Source organism: Psittacula echo (genome assembly GCF_963264785.1).
Source record: "Psittacula echo genome assembly, chromosome: Z".
In the NCBI taxonomy this organism is placed as follows: Eukaryota; Metazoa; Chordata; class Aves; order Psittaciformes; family Psittacidae; genus Psittacula; species Psittacula echo.
The window spans coordinates 98,490,751-98,512,103 of NC_137742.1; the positions used below are offsets into that span (position 1 = coordinate 98,490,751).

Here is a 21,353-nt window from a genome sequence, read left to right on the forward strand (position 1 = left end):
GATAACAAAGGTTTATCTTAAATTGTAGTAGGTACATATCAGTGTTAAGGCTGAAATGTATGGTGACAGTGGTTTGATTTAATGCTTAGAAAGTAAGCCTGGAATTTAGGGTTCAGCTGAAAGTTCCTGCCTCCACTGTAAGAATCCAGAAATTAAACCAGATTTTGTTCATGACTGAATACTCTTACCACTGAACAGAAAGTGCAAAAATATTAGTTTCAAGTGTAGGTCCCATAATAGATGCTTTTCTTCAGGGAGCATAAGGAAAACTGGTTTTAACATTATCGCATTGTGAATTGAGGATTCAGGTTTTGTCTCATTCAGCCCAGCTGGGACATTCAGATTGTTTCTGGCCCGGTATTCATCATGGAAAACAAGTACACTAATTCCCTCAGCCACACCTGGCATGTGCTGGCTGTTAGAGCAAGCTGTTTGAGCCAGATCATGTGTATGGTTTCCCTTCCCCAGGATGGAGGCAGCAACTTCCCATGGGCAATACAATACTGATGCTGGAAATAGCAACCTGTGTCTGCATCACTTGCCATGCAAATCAGAGTTGGTACAGCCCCACCACTAGTTTGTCACTGCCCATTCTCATGGGAAGCAAGAGTTACTTGTAAGCTGCAATTTGAAGAACTCTGGAACGTGGTATACAATGAAGGACATATTCCAGCCCAGCAGGCCCAGATTTCTCCTGAAGAGCAGGGATGAAAAATATCCATGGTAACAGCTGCACACAATGTGCATGAAGGTCAGCTCGATTTGTCTGATGCTTATGCAGTATTGGCTGGGGAGGAATTCAAGGTGTTTTCTAGCAGCTTCCTCTCCTTATTTCAGACCTTTTTGTTGACGGAAAGATGACTTACTGCCTTGCTGAAAACACCTCTCTCTAGTTCCTGATAACTGTAAGGCTAACAGAATACTCTGCAGGTGTTGCTTTTATCTCGAGTCACTGTCTGGGTTAGGACCCAGCACTGCACACACCTCATTTTTGATTCATTCCAGTGCATCCCAGCTCCCCTTCTGTCTCTCCCATCCGTTGTCCACCCAGACCTCATCAATGCTCAGAGGCTGCTTTTGAAACAGAATCAAGTTCCTCACTATTGCTCTTTCTGATCTTACCTGTGTGGAGCCGTCTTGGAAATGCTCTGCAGCATCCAGGCAGACAGACAGGGAGCCACGAGCAACACTTCTCCTAATCACAATGAACTCACTGTTAACATCTTCTTTTCCTATTGTTCCTTGTTGTACACTTGGGACCATAAGCCTTCTATGACATGAGTACATGTCGTACACAATGGGATCTCAGTGACTCAGTGGGGTTGGACTTCTATTACAGTAGAAATAATAATGTTATTTTATTGATGCTTTTGAATAGGATTTGCTAAAAAATAAAGGAAATATGGGATATGGATCATGTTACCCTAAAACTACATGCAACTAAACGTTCATCTGTCTCCAACATTTCATGTCTTCTGGGCATCCGAGATAGCTGAGTTTGATTTACACAATCAAGCCATTCATTAAATATCTGTTTGAGTTTTAGGCAGATGCATCCTTCACCTGAGTGATGAAAGCTGACTACAGGAAATGGAGCTATTCCTTTGTGAAAAGACCCCATTCTGCTTTATAAAGTGAGCCTTCCAGCAATATACTTCTAGAAAACTGCCAGGCTTTGTATACCAAATATCATTGTAAGGGCTCGGCAATAAAACAGTTGTGGACTTGGGGTCGATCCAACCACACAATAGCACATCTTTATGCAATATTTCCTCTTTCAACATCCATCTCCAACACTGTAATTCACTGACAACCGTCAGTTCATTTTAATTCCAAAATTCTAGCCCAGAACACCAAGTGGTTTAGAGTCTGAATTCGTATGTGGGCATATTAATTATTGAAATCACCAGTCGAAATCATGTTCAGAGGAGTGCTTGCTGAGAATCCTTCAGGAGCAGACTGATGTATTGCTTACTATCGCTTGCCAGAGTATACTGTAAGTCAGAAGCATGCTCAGTATTTCCTATCAGCAATACTTGGTATAGCTTGCTGTTGTACAGAACCGACAGTGAAAGAAGGGAAAAACGACAAATAATGTTAGAGAATATATATATATATATATATGAAAAGATGCAGGGATTGGCTTGGAAACTTCTTAGCGGTGACATTTTTAGGAAAATAAGTATCCCCAGGCAGATGGGGGAGGCTGTAAAACCTAATGCTGTGTTGAATGAGGCTTCATACCTTGCAACCACCTTGCACAGCAATACATGCAGGGAGGAATCACACTGGTTCTGTGATGAACAAGTTTCCACTGTCTTGGTGAGAGAAGGGGTAGCTCAGTTTTGCCTTCCGTACGGCAGGAGGGGGGGGAGGCAATGGTATTTTTGTGGTTTTTAGCTTTTGTGTTTTTATGAAAATAGAACCATGAAGTTAGTTAGGTCCATTTTGCCTTTTTGTGCCTGAAATGGGCACAGCCCAAGCCAGCTGCTTCAATGGTAGGATAGTCAGTCAAATGAGAAACATCTTCTGCTCTTAAAAGGCAACTACAATACATTCACTCTGTTGAATCACCAGGCATGCATTCCTCACTCACCAGTATAATGGGACCTTCAAGAGTAGCAAAGTTTCACATGACCCTGGCACATTTGCCTGACTTTGAGTGCCTGAAAGGAATGACCTCCATCCCATTCATCATAACAGCTTGTTAACACTCAAACCCACTGTTTTGAGGAGTCCCCGCCAATATTAACCCATACAAGACCTGCATGGTGGGGGCATGGTTAGGCAGAGGGGTCACACTTAGCTCCGGTGGCTGAAGTTCCACTGCCCCAAAGGATGGGCTTTTCTTGGGGGCAGCAGTTGCTGCTCCCCCTGCCCAGAACTGGAGGCTGCTCAGAGTCACAGACGTCAGCCAGTTACACAGCAGCAGAGACCAGGAAGAAAACAGGGCAGTGTTTGTTTAATAAAAGACATTATGGGATGATCAACACAAATGCAGATGAATGCATTCACCACTTGCATTTCCCGGTATTTACTTATAAGCTCTAGATTTTATTCGTGAATTTTACAATTCCAAATATAGTGAAACAGTTAGAGTACTTTATTACAAAGCTTATAAAATAATTAAATATTACACTTATATTTTTTGCTCTTTTTACACCATAATTCATATTTGTGACACTAACATTTTCTTTCCTCAGTTGTCACTTAAGGAAGGGAGCAAAGAAATATAAAGGAAAAGCTATGCATTAATAAATTAATTATTTTACATCAAATAATAAAAAGGACACAATTATAAAAACAAGACAAAAAAACCCCCATGTAGTTCTCCTAGAAAAAAGGTTATAATTACACAATGTCCAATATGGAGACAGAACGGTGTAGGCTGAGATATGTTTCCAATAATCATTTCTTAAAGTATCATAGCATACATGGTTTTAATTTAAATTGTTGCAGAAGGAACTGCTAATTTTAAGTGACCACTGTCTGCCATTAGTGCTGAGCTGGCTAATCTGCCGCTGAAACGATACTTTAAAGAAACAGTAAAACTGAGCTACATTCATCAAATGGAGTTGTGGGATTGGGTGGAATTCGATAAATATGCCCCTCATAGGCGCTCCCCAGAAAATTACAGTAGGACACATCCCCATCTCAGAATGGTTTGGCAAAAAGGCTAGAGGTTTTTCAATGCAGAAACCTTAAACTGTAGCATAGTGTCACCAAGCATCATGATACTGAATGGTCACAAATACCATTATTTCTTTTGTTTGCTGGTGAATTTTGAACTACATAAAACTATCAGGAGAATGTATAAAAATAGAATTGCCTTTCATTTGGTTAGAGTAAATCATCCACTTATTTTTTTTCTTTTTTTTTTTTTTTTTTTTGCATATAACCTTTGTAACTAAATATCTACTTAGAGAAGTTTAGCATGAAGTAATGGATTGTAATAGTTGTGATATTTCCTTTGGGCAACAGATGAATCAAAATTTGCAGAGATATGCAATTAAAAGGAAGACATGCTTCAGTTATCTTGTAATTCAAATAACCTACCTTCTGAGTAAAACCTACTTTAAAATATCAAGTTTAAATTTTAAAATTACATACCTATTGAGCTTAAAGTTGAAAACATAACCACTGAGTTCAGTAAATCTGAGTTCCTTGAGTTAATTGAAATATGAAATCCTATTTTACTTGTAACACAGCAATATTAAAAGTCCAAATATTCTAATGCTGAATATTTCTAGGAATACATTTCAAGTTACTAGTTAACCACCTCTGAGTTCCTACATAAAGCAGAAAAGGAATTCTTCAAATTAATAAAAACATTAGCATGATGCAAAACTTGCCTTTCCAGCAGCAAGTCTAATAGAGAAGCACCATTTATCTTTGTAGTGCACTAATTACTTTGTGTGCTCACACATGTGACGCTGCGTTCTCCAGACAATAGCCATTGGAGTGTCTCTCTGTGGCAGTGGCAGCAAACCACCTCTTTACCCTGGGATGACAGCATCATAAAGGGAAAGCTTTTGATAGTGCCATCTGTCAAGCTGCCACGCTGTAACCTTCCTCCTCAAGCTCCCAGTCTCTTTTGCTTTGCATTCTGGTAAGTTAGCCAGAAGAGGCTTCCTTGCCTCAGTTTCTTCCTCATAACATAGGACAGTGCAAAATGACCATTTAAAAGAAAGAAGGACTGCCCTTTCGAGTCTCAGTGTTCAAGTGATCCATAGTACCCTGTACTTCAGTGAGGTCAGTAAATAAAGAAAAAAAAAGAAAGAAACATTCTTTTTTTCAACATATCTCCAATAATTACTGTACCTCAGACATTCCCTTAGAAAATGGCTCTTCCATCAGTGGTTTATGTGGCACCATGTCTTGCCTCAAAGCAAAGTTAATTCCAACATAAATTGCAGAAGTGAATCCTGTCACTGGTGGGTTCAGATAACATGCTATCAGTTCTTCTTTGTGCATGATTTACAACATTGCTTGCCATAAAATTTGTGGTTACAGACACCATGCTGGGGTACCAGATGACACCAAGTGAAGAAATCCACACAAGAAGGATCATCTGAAGGACAGAAATCCAAGCAAAATGGTAAGACTCTGTTTTGGCAAGTATACAAGTCAGGCAATAGTTTCATACACTTGTATGCATTTGGTAATGTTAAAAACACAACGGGTGACTCAGTTCAAAGAGGAACTTTCTTTAGCTCAAAACTACTAGTTTGTTTTTTAATTTGTTAAGAGAGGTAATTAGTTTGTTAAGAGATCCAAATTGCTAATTTGCTAGACATAGAGCTGATATAATGGTATGCCAGATGTTACAGGAATTAAAAAACTGAGAGTCCAGGTTCAGGAATACAGGAAGCAATTCCTCTGTGGAGGACAAAAAAATCATCTGTGTTTTTATCTCCAGTCACAAATGTTGTTCTGAAGCCAGGAACTTGTACCAGGGAGCCTGCTCCATGCGTGCTGCTGACTGCTGCTTGCCACCAACATCCCATGGAGTCTACCTGTGCCTCTACACTCCAAGTGTGTGGCAGAGTACAGGGACCCTGCTACGAGCACACGTGTGCACAGACGGTTCTACTGCAGGTCTGTGTTCCCACACTTGCTAGAGGGACTGCTTTCTCTGACTCTACAGGCAGCCTAAGCAATCTCTGCTTAGATACTTCAGTCGGGTGACATGAATTGGGCTTTTAGCACTTCAGCTATGTTGGTGAAGTCTTAATTAACTGCACTGGGAAAAGAGACAGGCTGATAATGTTTAGTTCTGAAAAGTGCAGCTTTTAATTACAAATACACTGTATTTTTCAATTAAGATTTTATTTCACTTAAATTTACGTACAGATCATTTATACGCACAGCCCACTCACTTTAAAAACATTTCATAGCTGCTCCTTTCTACAGTTCTGTAGTGGATGCTTTATGCTTCTTTAAAAGAGCAGAGTGATGATTCATATGGATGATTTATAAACAAACTCACCATGTCTGAGAGAGCAGTAAGACATTTAAATGAGGTTTAGCAAAATTTATAGCTAAACTGAAATCTCCTGTGAGCATGGGAAAAGATTCTATTCAACTCTCAGAACTACTGTTTACATGGTCAGTAAAAGGAATTTACAAGGAGACAGTGAAGAAAAATCTAGCCACCATTGTCTGTGTTCTCCCATCAGCTAAGCTGAGTCACAGAAGATAAATACTCCTTCACATAGCACAGACAACTCTGTCATAGTCTTTGGGCCAGGAGCGTTCTCTGTCTCTACACGAGCTTCTTTAGTCACCACTTTGGTTTTTTTGATTCCATTTTATATGATGGCAAAGGTGATTTTGTATACCTCTATCATCTTCAAATTTATTTGAATTAATAAGTAAATAATAATATTTTTTTTAAAATATGCCATTTTATTCTTCAGTTTTTTAAAAAATAAGCCTGTCTGTAAATTCTAATGCTACATAAAGAAAATACTGTCCTCAAAAAACAGATTGTCCAAGACTTGGGAAAATGCACACAGCACAAAGTGCAGAAAGCTGTTCTGATTGAGACTTTCAAGTTACAAACTACTGTTTAAAAAACTTTATAAGCACTGAGGAGGCAATGTTAGTAAGCCTTTCTGCCCCTTTTGAACATCACAGTGCAGTGTGCTGACATGATAGAGGTAAGGCCAAAAACTTTACTCTTGGGACCTAATCCAGAGACCATTGAAACTAACGAAAAGAGTTCCACAGATTTCAATGGATGTGGATCAAGCTGTGCGTTCCTTATTTCTGTTTACTCAAGTATTTATACTTGAGTTGTTTAAATTTTCATTCATTATAGGCAGTTGGATTTCCTCAGAGTTACGGTGACCGTAACTGCATCTAACAGAGGGATGGAAATGACCCAGTTTGTCTAGGAAAGTGTGCAAACTCCCCCTGAAACATTAATTTCTTGACTGTGATCACTGAGCTGGAGCTACATGGCTGATAAAAGCGACCCATTTGCTTCAATGTGATTCCAGCACAGCTGGTTCCCTCTCTTTTTGCTGGTTTAGACAGAAAGTTACAGAACAGTGAAGAGATAATTGATCTCTAGGGCCTGATGACCCAGTTATAATAAAGGAGAAAGGGCTCCTGCAGATGTGAGGAGAGACAGAAACAAGCCAAGGCAAAAATTAATAACAGACATTACTGCAGACATGAAATGCAGCAGAGCAGAGCAAAGGTGAATGAAAAGTGCTTGCTATGTCGTGACAGAAAAGGACATAATACAGAAACTCCAAAGTACAGCAGAACTTTTTAGGAAGGCTAATCTGAAGTGTCAGGAACATTTACTTATAAAAATACAGAACTATTCACTTATCCCTTTCAGGGCCATTTAATCTATACATACTTGTTTATATTCGGGTCCCCTGATATATCAGTTTGATGGCTGCATGTCCTGAGATTATACAGTAGAAGAGTCTGTTAAGAAACCTCTGGGTATTCCGGGGTCTCTGTGCAGTGAATGGCAGCAGTTGGTGTCAAGGAGGGGGTGGCTGGCCATTGTCAGCTCGCAAGATGCAAGGCCAGAGCTTGACCCTTCTCTTGCAATTTGGCCTGGGTTTTACAGAGGTTATTTGCAGCTCCCAGGTTTAAAATGGGAACAAGACAGCTGATATATGGTATTTTAGTGCTTTAGCAGATCTAGGTAACTAGCATTACATGGGACAAACCCAGACCTCTACGAGCCTTTTAAGTTAAGGAGTCATAAACTGTAGCCAGCTTGTCAGCAAATATATGGGATGGGGCTAATGCATCACTTGCTTTCTGTTGTGGTTCTGAGAGAACTCCTCTGCTGTCACTCAGAGTGACACAAACTCTCTTCTTCCTCCTGCTCCTCTAGAATTGCAAAACACATTGGAGAGGTAGAGTGGGACACAGTAGACATAAAAATGAGGACAGACCTTAGCAGTGCTCCCTGGCTGCGCATCTTATGCTAATCAGAAGTAGTAGGAAGAGATGTACCTTCTAGACAAAATGGTTTGGGACTCCTAGGTGCAATCTGAAGTTTGGGCAGACTTCAAAAGACTAAACCTGTATGGCAAATTCACATTGCTTAGTTCAAAAATTACTATTATTAACCATAAAACAGTACCAGCATAGGATGTTTTTATGTTATACAACAAGATAGGCTAAAGATGAGGCTCAGAACTGAATGACCTTACTTTTTGACAAACTCTATCCTTTGAAATCTCCTGTGAAATACTCCCAAGTGTGCTTTAAAAAGGTTCACTTTGAGAAGACAGATGCTGTAGTATCAGACAGTAACTGTAAAGCTGGAAAGTCTGGAGGAAAATAATTTATGAAGGAACATGCCAAATGTAAATCCTCAGTGGGTGTAACTGGAAAAGGTGATTTTTGCTGGACATAGAGTTCCAAGCAACCAACCCTGCTGCAGCATGTAGAGCTGGGGTTTACCTCTTTTCACAGGGATGGGGCAGAAGTTGGTATTGCAGGCTCTCAGGACTGCTGGTTTCTGCTGGGGCAAGCACCCAGAAGCTGGTCTTCCATGGCGTAGGCACTGTACACTGCGGGTTTGCACTCCCCCTCCACATGTGACTGTGCACTGTGAAGAGGAAACAGTAAAAGCCGCTTTTCATTATAGAGACTCTCTGGGAGCCCACAAAAGCTGAAGCAGTAACTTTCAGAGCTTTGGATGAGACTTTCAAAGCAAGAGAGGTGAGGAAAGGATGTGTTGCTGTGCAGCAACCTCCATCAGGACCAACTTTTCAAAGACACGTGCATCTGCTCTCCCTTCCGAAAGTCTGGTTATTTAAGGACTCAGCTGAAAATCTGGTTCCTTACTCAGGCATGAAGTCAGACACGAAACATCGAGGAAAACCTGTTCCTGATTGTCTGCACTGATTTCTTTGAACTTTCAGCCTCTGGGCCCAATCCTGCTGTCTGAACATAGATAAAACTCCCATTGGAACCATAATTATAGCTGTATCTAGGGAAAACCACTATGCATTTGCAGGAAGATCTATGAAGTATTTAAAAGTTAATAAGCCTTTTACTTGTATGTGTTTCATGAAAAGTTGTCTTTAAGATAAATGTGATCATTTTCATCTGATTACAATTGTCAGGCTTACATTGTTTCATGTTAATGTTATTAAATGAGTGTGTGTCTCATTGATATATGACTCATAAAGTAGATAAGTTCCAGAAATACAGAAGCTTGTTTGCAAGAATGTAGAAACAAATACAGACTGATCCCATAATTAATCATAGTATTTAGGGAATTCCAGGCAATCTGTGCAGATGCTCAAATACATTGTGCATATAGATATGTAATAGTTCAACCACAGTGCAATTTGAAGAAGACTGAGAAGAAAGTCTTGGAAAATGAGCGTGGAATGTAGTGTGTCTTGAGCATGTATAACATTTTTAGGTGACATTCTTCAGTTTAAGGACAAAGAAATGAGCTGCACCAAAGTACATGATGAATGTGGACCAGCTGCACCATGTTTCAGCGGCTGAGTGGTACATCCTTCTTTAGGGAATAGGTACGTGCAGGAGACATCTGTGGACCACTAGTACTGGAGATGTCTCCTCCATACAATTGGATGTTTGACTACATGACAATGTAAGACCAGTGCTAGCTTTTATCTAGGTAGCTTGGTGTTTGTGCCATCCCAGCTCTAGTGCTTGTTCTGTGGCATATGATACCACAGCTTTCCTAGGCTTGGTGCTCCCTAAGCCCAGCACTGCAACCAACTTCTAATTACAGTGGATGCAGTGTCCAAGAGCCACACTGCAGTTATTTTGTTCTCTAATGCTGCGTAGTGAAAAGCACTAGGGGTTGCTACTTGAGCTACTGTGTAGGAAAACACTCTCCTTTTATAAGCCCTGTAAAAGTCAAGACATGAAATAGTCCTGGAGAGAGCGCCAGCTGGGATAGGGAGAGAGGTGAGAAAGTTTCTCATTCCTACCTGCTGCCAGGGTGAGGAATACCAGCCAGACACCATGTTATATAGCATTTGTGACGAACAGGCTCCCTTGTTACAAGCTTCTTCCAGGTTAGTGTTTGGTTTCTTGATGTTTCTACATCTTCTCTGAGGAAAGGTGATCAATTTCCCATGAACGGTTTTCTCTACACATTTTAGTTCTCGTTTTTGTACACCTGGGCCACAGGAGGCTGAGCACTGCAAGGCAAAGTACACTGTTTAAATCTAAAGGAACACATGCAGATAAAGGAGACTGTGCTATGTGCAAGAGACTCCCAGTTACGCAAAACTATAGAAGCACTATGTAACTAAACCCACAAAGACCATGTTCCATAATGTGTAAAATGAAATACGAATCTGAGTCAGTGAAAGTCCTGAAAAACAAAGACATTGGGGTACATCTAACTGCAGTTGTATGTAAAGAACTGTGTTTCTACAGCTGCTTGCCAAGCACACCTGATTCTAAAATGACAGCTCAGCTTTTCCCTCACAGGATTTGTGCGTGTCCCTGAGTCAATATTTCCAAGAGCAGCCAAGCCATGTAACCGCAGTGATTTACCTCACTCCAGGAAGAAACCACCCACTGGAGCCGGTCGTTCTTGGGGCAGCGTCCTAGCACACAGGTCTGATGGGATTCAGGTTTATGGTCTTTGCTGCACATACTTTCAGGCAAGATTTTAACCTTGGGAGAACCAGTACTTTTGCAGTAGACATCCCGTTTCTTAACACCTCTCCCACAAGTCTTGGAGCACTGTGATGGAAAGAAACATTCATTTGAACTAGGGGAAATGAAAATTGGCATTGTTTGTGTTTTACAGCAGAGCACAGAAACCATGGCTAATGTGCTGGGTAGCTGCCATTATAAGTAAACTTGAAATTCTATTGGTAAATAGCAGCAACATCTGTATGTCACTTCTGAAACATTGTTCTAAATCCTTTCTTAACGTAAACTCTGAACTCTTACAGCCTCCACATAGAACAGATAAGTAATATCTCTCTTCCGTAGATGAGGTAAGTTGGACTTGTGAGCAATATGCTTTTTTCCCTGGGCAGTATAGTTGAAAGCTGGTCCTAACCTCCCATCACAAAATCTTCCGACAAAGTTCTCAGCTATTTGTTATTTTGTCCTCAGCTTGGCCTAGAGGGATGGGATATAGGCAGACAAAACTACCCAGGGAATCAGTACATAACCCTTTCACCAAATGAATCTCACTACAAGACAGAATCTGATACAGACAATGGTTAGGAAGTTTGACCAAAGATATTTAATTGCCAAGATTACAACTGAAGCTTAGGGCAAGCCCCCAGTGAACAAATACACGTCGCTGCACTGGATTTTAGTTAAAAATACATTCTGTAGTTTCCATTGCCTTAGCATACAATAAAATGCATGAATGAACCATTCCTGATGAAACGAAGAAATAAACGGCCCTGAAATAATGCTGCCAGCTTTCTACCTTCTTCCATCCTCTTCTAATTGTTCTTACTAATAATTAAGAGGCACATTCTAAGGCAGAGTCCTGCACCAGTATTAAATCCCAAATGTTTTAAAAAGATGTATTGAAAGCAGAGTTATACTGAGGACACAACAGAAATATCTGCATTCTGAAAATCTCTATGTTTAATCTTTACCCAAAACAATAAACAACTCTTTTCATTTAAAATTACTCTGGTTTGTGTAGAGAGGCTCACTATTTTGCATTTTTCCTCTCTTTAGCTCCTTTGAGCCTGTGATATAACAGCTTTCAGCTGAATCTTAAAATCTTCACTAACAACTTGTTCAATAGGCCTGTTCACTACATTTCAGCAGTACTTGTGAGCTTGATTTTCATAGGCTTATTTGAAAATTCCAACTTGAATTTTACAGCTCCTAAAGAGGAGGAAATTTGGTTGGGTTTTTCTTCGGGTTTTTTTGTTCGTTTGTTTGTTTTTAATTGTGGTGGGGTTTTTTATTTAATTTTTGAGGAAAGAAAGTTTGAAAGTGTGAATGTGTTTGAAGACTTTGTTCTTTCTTTCTTTTTAAGGATCTAATGATCATACTCGTTTTTTACAGTCTCTTCCCACACTAAGGTTTCCTTGACATATACTAGAAAAAAAAGTTCCATTTCTGAGTGTTAAAACTTTGTTGCAGTGGAGTGCTGAGTAATTACTCTTCTGTTGTACTCCATTATGGGCACTCCCCTGGAGGGTCAGTCTGTGCTGCTCAGCTGGGAATGCTTAGGTCAAGATGTTCTTCAACACATGAAGAGTAACATTACCATGAGCTATACACAGAAGTAACAGATTTTTGAGTAAATTTAAGCCCACCTTGAATCTCACTAAATGAAAATGGAAAAGTGAAAATAATGTAGCTTGTTTTGATATAAGTGTATTGGAATCTCTCTCTTAAATCCCAGATTTCCCAGTACTTCACTTATCCTTACACTAACAGTTCATACCTGAATCAATAGGAGTGAAAGAAAGAGCAGAGATGAGCTCTGTGTAAGTGTGTGTGTGTTTTAGATCAGGCTGGTTTGATGTCAGGCAGTTGTCAAGTCTGCAGAGCAGGGTGTGTGCACACAGGTACCTGCTCAGGGGCCCTATGCCCCTCCAGGCAACTAATTGCAGCAGTGCTCTACTTGAAGTAGAACAGTTACTCTAACAAAGGCAAATGTACAGAAGTGATTAGTGAACATGTACATCACAAATCTATTAACCCACAATTCACATATGTGTGTGCATTAACACCCAACTCTAACCCCAAATATTTCTTCATTCCGTGACTTCTTATAATCTCTGAGAAATGTTAATATTGCGGGAAGTAATCTCAGAGGGGGGTGATGGCTTTGAGGAATTCATAGAGCCTTCAGTTATAAAATCAGAAAAAAATTACCCTTCTGCTTGTACATACCAGAAACGACACCACATGCCCACTTCTGGCAAGTCCTCCTGTCTGAGCACTTAGGAAGGCTAATTAAAATATACACATATTTACATGTTATCTTCATGAACAGAGCCACTTGCAAAGTACTGACTTTCACAAAGTTCATACTATTCTTCTTTCTGAGCTTTTTTTCTTGGCAATATTTCATTATGCCAGCAGACAAAAATGCAAGATTTTCTCCAAATTACCTGAGACCATAGACCAGGGCTCCATTCAGGTGGGCAGTCCTGGCTATTGCACATCTGCACCTGCGTAGGGGTGCTGATGGGACACAGGGAATGGGCCACTACCTCCTCTCTTTGGAAAGCCCTTTTCTGGACACACTGAATGAGGCGGGTTTGTTGTCCTCCTCCACAAGATTTGCTGCATGCATTCCATTCACCTGTTGACCAGCTAAGAGAAGAAAATACATGTTAGAAATACAGGAGCCCAGTGAGTTAGCTTTATAAAATCAATTCATACAAGCCCCCTGTCAAATGGGAATTATTCAGGATCCTGCTCTCCTGATGTATGCTATCTGTTCAAGAAATCAAAAAAACATACTTAGTTATATCATCCATTTTCAAAGCATGAAACATTTTGCTAGGGACGAAATATAAGTCACACAACTAGAAAAACTAGTATTACTTATTTACAGCTCTACCTCTACCAGAACCAGCTTGCCTGCGAATCTGACCTGGAATCTGGAATTCCACAGGGATTGTGAGAAATGCTGCCAGGCTGGTGGAGTATCCAGAAGATCTAAGGGTCTGGCTAACAAATCACCATGCCTTTCTAACCACATCTATGCTTCTAACTGAAAAAAAAAAAAAAAAAAAAGCTCTCTAAAACACGAAAAGAAAAATCTCTTCTAAATAAATGGTAGGATGATAATTTTTGTCACTTTAGCTGCTGAAGAGATCTCCAAATAGACAAACACACCCAAGGCCAAAGGAAGAATACAAATAAATGGAAAGAGTTCTGAAAATCAGTAAGATTTGATTATTTGAAAGTTCTGCCCTTTGGTTTACATTTTTTCCTTTTTACATCTCTTCAGAAGACAGAGAAGAGGAGGAAGATTCTGCTCAGCTGGTACAAAGGGAAAGTTGGTGTGAGAGAGAAGGAATGGGGCCAGCTTAGCTGAGCTGGTACCTCTTGTGCATTTGTGTGTAGGTTCACTCACACCGCGTGGCGGATGTTGGCATGGTGCCGTCCAGTGCTATTTGTGTCAAACCTTACTGGACTCTATTCACAAAAAAGAATTTGCCTGCTAAAATCAGCAGTCCTGTCATTAGCGTTTTGAGGATTTAAATGTCCTCAGACTAATAAATTTGGCAGACAGATGATGTAGAATCTAAATAAAGCAGAGGAAACATAACCAGCAAAAGCTGTTGGCAAATCCCTCCTCCAGCCACAGGCACGCTTCAGTTACACGTCATGTCATAGAAGTGACACAAGAGTCTGAAGAATTATCACCAATTGCTTAGGGTAAGTTCAGTTTTTAAAGGTTAGTAGCTGCTCAGTACTTCTCTTTAGTAACACACTGATTGGGTCCCCAGCCTTTGTGGGACACTTTGCAAACAACCAACCACATCTTTGTTGATGTAAGCCCATAAAATAACTACTAGATAGGAAAATAGAAGTGAAAGAACAAAGGAAACTATGAAGGAAACACAACTACTCAAGTTGAGAAGTCTCATTTAAAGACCCAACACTGAAATTAAACTAAAGATTTTAAAACATCCATTTTACACATTTTTAATAATATTTGCCACAGAAAAGGCTCTCATCACACATCCAACTACTTGGCCTACCCTACAGTTTCTCACAGCAGCAGTCCCGTAACCACTGAAATAGCTGCTTACATATAGTTTTTTTACTTTTATTACTGTGTGAAAGATGAACAGCATCCCATTTGTCTGTCCACATCTGCCTGAAGACAAATCTAATTCTAATTTGTAAAAAATGCATAAAAAGCCTATTTTGGAAAAATCCCTTTGGGAACAGCAGAAATCCTAACTCTCAGTCAGTAACTTCAGTAACTGCCAAAAGTAGTGGGAAATATAAAAAGCACTCATTTAAGGACAAAGAAATATTAACGTGAAAAGTCAGTAGTTACGTAATTCCAGACCACGTCAGAAGTTTCCTTTTTGTCTGATTTATAAATATTTGGACTATTGCAATGCAAACTTCTGGAAAAAAAGTCATAGTTTTAATCCATTTTACAACTTTTAATTAGTTTGCCTTGATGTTTCTGACAACAGTGATTGGTAGAACTATCAGAAGTGTTCATTTTAAGAGTTTATTCACCATAACTGTCCAGAAAGTTTCCTTCTTCACAGAGGCGAGGGCAATAAACCTACTTTAATGTCCTGCAGTAAACTGCCATTTTCCAAGATTATCTGGGCTGTGATCCAAGAGTATCTTTCATTAGCTCAAATAACTAAATAATTATGACCAGATTTGGCAGCTCTGAAATCCAACAACAACAGTGCGCAGTACCGATGCCTTTCTGTGTTCTTTGCTGTCGGGACAGTAGTTTGTTCCTACTCAGACTAATAAGTCTTTGTTCTTATGCAGTAATTATTCCTCACTGACCTTTGTAACTCTGGAGCCTCTTTTATGTCACAAAACTGACACAAAACTGTATCTCATGTTAGTCACCTCCTTCCCTTGCTTGTTGCACCTACCATATTTCTTTTTGCTTTATTTGCTGGCTATTAAGCAGTCTTTGTTTCCTCGATGTTATTTATTAATACTACATTTTTTGATATTGGCTGTCTCAGTTTTATGGGAATTATTACAAGCCATGACTTTCTGGGCAGATTCCTCAGCAGAGAGTCTGGCATAGTTTCACTCAGATGAATGGCAATCTGTTAATTTAAGACATGGTCCTACATGTAGATCCTCCATACATTAACATATCCCAAGGATTCAAAAGTAATTAATTAGTGAGTTTCCCTAAAGGTGGCTTGGGGGTTTATGGTTTTTCTTTTTGTACTCTTTTTAGGGTTCAAGTCATTAATTGTGTTTTAAAAGTAGTAACTCTAAGAATATCAGAGCAGTTTTGGCATGAAAACATTGCACTGCATGTCAGAATGGATAGTCAGCATTTTCAGTGATAGGGGTACCAATGGATGTTCAAAGTACATCGGGATCTCTGGTTAACAGAAATGGCAATTTCGTGTGTGGTCAGTGAAATGAATATGACTCTGGTGAAGCCTTATAGCATAACAAGGCCACATCAAAGCAAAGGTAAGCATAAACAACTTAAAAAGACTCCTGGGGACATCACAGACAAGACATTTATGTGTACATGATATTGAGTTCATTGGATAAAAATAGTTCTGGCAGAAGATAAGTCACATATGAAAGATTGTGTTTGGCTACAAAGATTATTTAAAATTGGGATTGAGAAAATCGTGTGGCTAAACGCAACCTAAAGAAACTGCTGAAGCAGGAACATGGGGCTCTCATGTCACATGTTGCCATTATTTAAATCTTATCGCTCTCGTTTTGTGGTCGTAGTGTATAATTTGCCATTTGGATTTTGTGTACTCTGCTGTAATCTTTAAATTTGGCAGGAAATTCCAAACTATTACTGGACTATTTTTTAGTATGTTCAACATACTGCAAACTATGGATTTTTAAGTTAAAACAAAGCCACTGCAGAACATGCCCATCTTTTTGCTTTGCCTCATCATCCTCTTCTGGACTGGAGGAGATGAGGAATGCTTCCTATTAAGCTTCATTAAATGTGTTATTTTATGAAGTATGGGAGCAGACTTAGCCAATTGCTTCTACAGCCCATTGCTTTTATCACCACAGAGTAAACCAGCAGATGACACCAGGTCTAGAGTTTTACTCCATTTCCTCTGCTTTCTGCTGCCTGGGCACTTCAATGCAGCTTCAGCTGTCTTTGTTTCTCACTGAAACACTCCTCATTTTTCAACATATCGCTTTAGAAATTCTCTGTTCTGGAAGTCAGAGTGTCTTGTTGAACATACTGCAGCTTTTCTGATCTTTAGTATAAAATTAAAACAATGCTAGGGTTGCAAAGTCAGAAATCCAAAAGTGAAAAAAAACAACAGCAGCAGAAAGATGGCCAATGGGTCCTTCAATCTGTCCACTTCTATTCCAAGCCACACAATACTGTGCTTTTTTCCAAAGGACCCCTATTATAGCTACTATAAATCAGCGTAACTCACTTGTTTTTAAAGGAGCTCTATTGATTTAGACCGGCTGGATTCTAAATGCTTATCTGTATGTCAATGTCTTCCTTTGCATCTCACCTTTCTTATGTCTTCTAGAAAATAGGACTGTTCACAGAGGCAATGTCTTCATATTTATTTTTGTGGGCACCAGGAGCATTGCTGATGATTTATTTGGTTTAGATAGTCCTCTCCTTGGTATCATAATACTCTGTGGGACATTTTGTCCAAAAAGCACTAATTACACTTCACAAGGTTCTTTTAACCTAATCTAATATGTGGAATCTGAGTCATGGGGCCAAGCTTCCACATGGGGAGTAGCACTTTACTCAGGAAATGGTCTTACTGATTCAAGGTGAGTAAAGGTGGCAGAACAGTCTTCTAAGCAACTTAGATTTACTCGGTGTCACATAGCTAACCCCAGCATGGTGATAGAGCTGCAAGCAATCCTCGGGAGGTCTTGCTTAGCAACATTAGAAATACTGCCTCTATTATTATCATTGGGCAGAAGCCTACACAACTAACATTTTTAAACAATTACTGATTTACGTTACAGAATAAAATTGGGTTCATCTAGCAGGCTATACAGTCCGGTCTGCCTGTCAGAGGACTTCTTTCATGGTTAACTCAGTCATAAGGCACAGCAAAAAAGGTACAAAAATAGAGAACACTTACTATGCTGGGCAGGGATTAGTGTTGCATAGTTTTGTCTCAGTTAAAGGCTTCATCCTTGGGCCACAAAAGGAGGAATTAACTCGCGTACGATGATCTTCTAAACAAATTGCTTTTGCTGTAATGTGTCCTATGGATGTATTAGAAAAAATACAGTGAAACAAATGCTTATTCAAAATATAAGAAAAAATGTAGTAGGGAATAATTTTAACTAAACAAGTCCAAGCTCATCCTTGGTTCAATTCCACTGACTTGAAATAAATAAAATAGGATTTAATTTGGCAGCATGTTTTTAACATTAATTCCCTTCTCTGTAACACAGGTACTATTGAAGTCAGATAAAACATTTCAGTTATAAACAGCGTATTTGCAGAATCCTCCCACAGCAAAAAGCAGTAATTCCTCAAATCCTAATTCCCTGCAGAAACTATCAGTGCTTGCTTAGAGCTCTCTTCATGCACTTGCAGGCTACAACAAAACATTTTGTGTTTATAGAATTCTGCAGGTTCCTGCTCCTGAACTCATCTAGTGTCAACATCAGGACAGACGGCAGAGAAGACCATAAATGCCTTAAGAGATGAAGTGATTTTGTCGATTTATCTTTAATTGAGATGTATCATTCCCCTCACTCATGGTTCACTGGGCACAGGAACTCAAATTTGAAAACAGCCATGCTTCCAGCATCTTTATATCCATGCTGCAACCTTTATTTGTTTTAAAGGGAAGCAAGAAAAATACAGTTCTCATATTTTATGTCTACAGTGCTCCTGGAGGGTCTTTCTTCCATAAACAGTTTATTCAGATGCTGTGAAGGCTGACAACACACTAGCAAGACATTCCTGATTTCACCTGGACTTTTTTTCCTATACAGGAGCATAACGTGCTGTTTCCTTGATTACCCGGTCCTGTTCTTTGGTATTAAAGACAACTGCATTGTATAATTTTATTTATATGACTCAGTTCCAATTTAAGGGCTACTAAAATGTTAATTCTCCATACTTTTTGCAGGGCTCCCCACATGTCAGTTTTCTGCTTTCATTACGTCCCATAATTACCTTCACTGACAGAACATTCAGGATTTAGAAGAACAAACAGATGGTCTGCACAATGAAAATACCTATAGGAATATGGTAATAAGAAATCCTTACCTTATACAGGATTTCAGACTCTGAGCTGGCAGAAGCCAAGTATTTGTAGTTTAACAGTGACAAAATTAAGGTGCAACTGTTTGTAAAGGTCTTGCTAATATTTTAGTCTTCAATTACTCTCGACAAGTAAGATAAATTTTACTCATTATTTGTTATCTTTCTTTGTTCCCAAATTACAACATCATCAAAGCATATATTTACTTTCCACATTACTTCAAAGTAAGAAATCATATGGCTATCGACTCATCTAAAGAAAAAAGACTGAATCGCTGTAAGTGACATGAACTGAGACCGATGTGATTTTCTTTTTACTATAAAGAATGTATGAATGTATTTCATCTATGCTGTAAGTTGTCAGATAAAAAAATAGGTACCATGTGTTCAGTGTAACCGCCGTATGTATTGATACATGTTTGCAAAATTTAAGGCAGCTGAAATGTTTGAAATGTCTTAAAAAAATGAAGACGATGATTGGCAATTGGGAAATCACCTACCACCACCACAGGTAGCTGAGCACTCTGAATGCACCGTCACCCATGAGTAGTTGTGTTTTTTGATAGATGTCTTGTTTTCACTGCTGGTTTTGGAAAACGTATATTCCCAAGCAATACCAGGATTTTTGCCTTGTAGCAGGATCTGTAGAGGAGTATTTGGAGTTTGTTTTAAAAAAAAAGAAGGAGGAGGTAAAAAAAAAGAAGGATTTTGTAATTCTGAATGAAGATGAACTTAACATGATACACATAATATATCCATACGCACCATGTTTGTGAAAGAATGTTCAGGAGTGAATTTTTCCATAAACTAAAAACCACCAAAGTAATTCCTAAACAGCAAAGTTTGCTTGCACTAACACCTGCCGGGCATAATGCTCCCTTAATTCAGATGGCATTTGACTGGCTTAGGGAAGCAGAAATGCCTTTAGTGATGCCAACTATCTGAAACCTTTTGGCAATGTAGTATTTGTCATTGCCCCTGCCCCAGCTGTCAGTGCTCTGCTCCTGCAACAAGCCCGCAACTGGGTCCCTGCATTCACTGGGGCTCACAGCCAGGTGCTGGGTTTGCTGGGGCAGTGCAGTAGATGGATGAAGGATGGGGGTGGGAGAAATTTCCTGCCTTCTATGAATGACAAAGCCTTTCCTTGGTAAGCAATCAGGACTCAAATGTTTGACGGAAAGAAGCTTGAGCAAATCAGTAGCATAGCTGTGTGGCGGCTGGGAATAGAGGTGCTTAGAGATGGCTGCCTCAGTTCTTGAGGCTGAGGGTAAGAAATTGTTTTCTATGCAGACTGATGATAAATTTTGTTGGGAAGACCCTCAGCTGGTATTTTTCTCCTAATAACTGAAGGTGATAAATCTTTAGTCCAGGCCTGTCCCTTGGTGCTTACATGGAAAAAGGATTGGAGAAAAAATTTATTCATGATTATAGCATAATGTATTAGAAAATTTATAGAATTGGTGATTACTGACTATAATACCAGGCTTTGTCATTTAACCTGGGGAGCCTGCCTCTCGCGGGTGCACTGTTTTACTGCTAAATTATATTTCAGTTTTCATGTAGGGAACTTTCTGAAATACACTGTATTCATTTCAAATCTGAATTATAATCAATGCAAGATGCACAAACATCTGACACAGAGCTATATTTGGGGATAAATTTCTATTTAAGAAAATTTATTTTTAAAATTTTCTGGCAGCAAAATTGCATGTATATTCATACTTGGTAGAGAAAGCACGAGAGTTTGCAGTTATAGAGCTCAATCATGTTTTAATTCTTCACCAGTATGGATCTGGTCATCATAATACAAAGAGAAGGTGCAGTTAACCTCAGGTCCTAAATATGCTTTTTGATAAGCGCCAGCATTTCAAGTACAATTTTTCAATCTATGTTAACAATTACCATTCAAAGTACAAATAAATATCAGTCAAGTTCATATGATGTCTTACCCAAGTGCTTAAGCATAGCATGGATACTAATCTCCATACAGACTGGTTTCATAAAATAACAACAAACTTGTATTTATGTTGTTTAAGACTAAGAAATATCAACACATTTTATAATTAAAAATAATATTTTGAAATGTAGCCAAAGATTTTAAGTTATTCTGGAAACGTACAGAAATTACCCATGACATTGAAAATTCAGACCAAAATTACATGACTCCCACTTCAACAATGTTGAACACATGAAGGATCTGGACTGTGTATTGTTTACTTTTCTAGAAGAAAGAACAAAGGATGCTGTACTTTCCTTTCCTGGTAGCCAAAGATTTTATTTCAGTCAGTGAACCTTAATAATGATCCAAACTAAGAATACAATAATTAGAACTGTAAAAGTCAAAACACTTCCAAAAGAATTGGAGAGCACATGCCTTGCCATTGGAAGATTCAGATTAGAAAACTCTCCAAGCCCAGGTAAATTAGAGTATTTCATGTGAAAGTTTTCAGCTTGC

The 21,353-nt window shown here is 39.1% G+C and overlaps 1 protein-coding gene across 2 annotated transcripts in view; it reads right to left on the reverse strand.

The window, feature by feature from the left end:
* Positions 1–4,955: 4,955 nt before the first annotated feature.
* The window catches only part of ADAMTS18 (ADAM metallopeptidase with thrombospondin type 1 motif 18), a gene marked incomplete at both ends in the record, with an annotated part of 73,985 nt that continues 57,587 nt past the window's right edge, over positions 4,956–21,353 (reverse strand). For both annotated transcript variants that reach the window (XM_080637774.1, XM_080637773.1), the window contains 7 exons: positions 4,956–5,071; positions 8,443–8,590; positions 9,957–10,169; positions 10,531–10,722; positions 13,083–13,287; positions 17,760–17,886; positions 19,399–19,540. In XM_080637774.1, coding sequence (XP_080493900.1) covers positions 4,956–5,071; positions 8,443–8,590; positions 9,957–10,169; positions 10,531–10,722; positions 13,083–13,287; positions 17,760–17,886; positions 19,399–19,540 — 1,143 coding nt within the window. The remainder of the gene's footprint in view (positions 5,072–8,442; positions 8,591–9,956; positions 10,170–10,530; positions 10,723–13,082; positions 13,288–17,759; positions 17,887–19,398; positions 19,541–21,353) is intronic.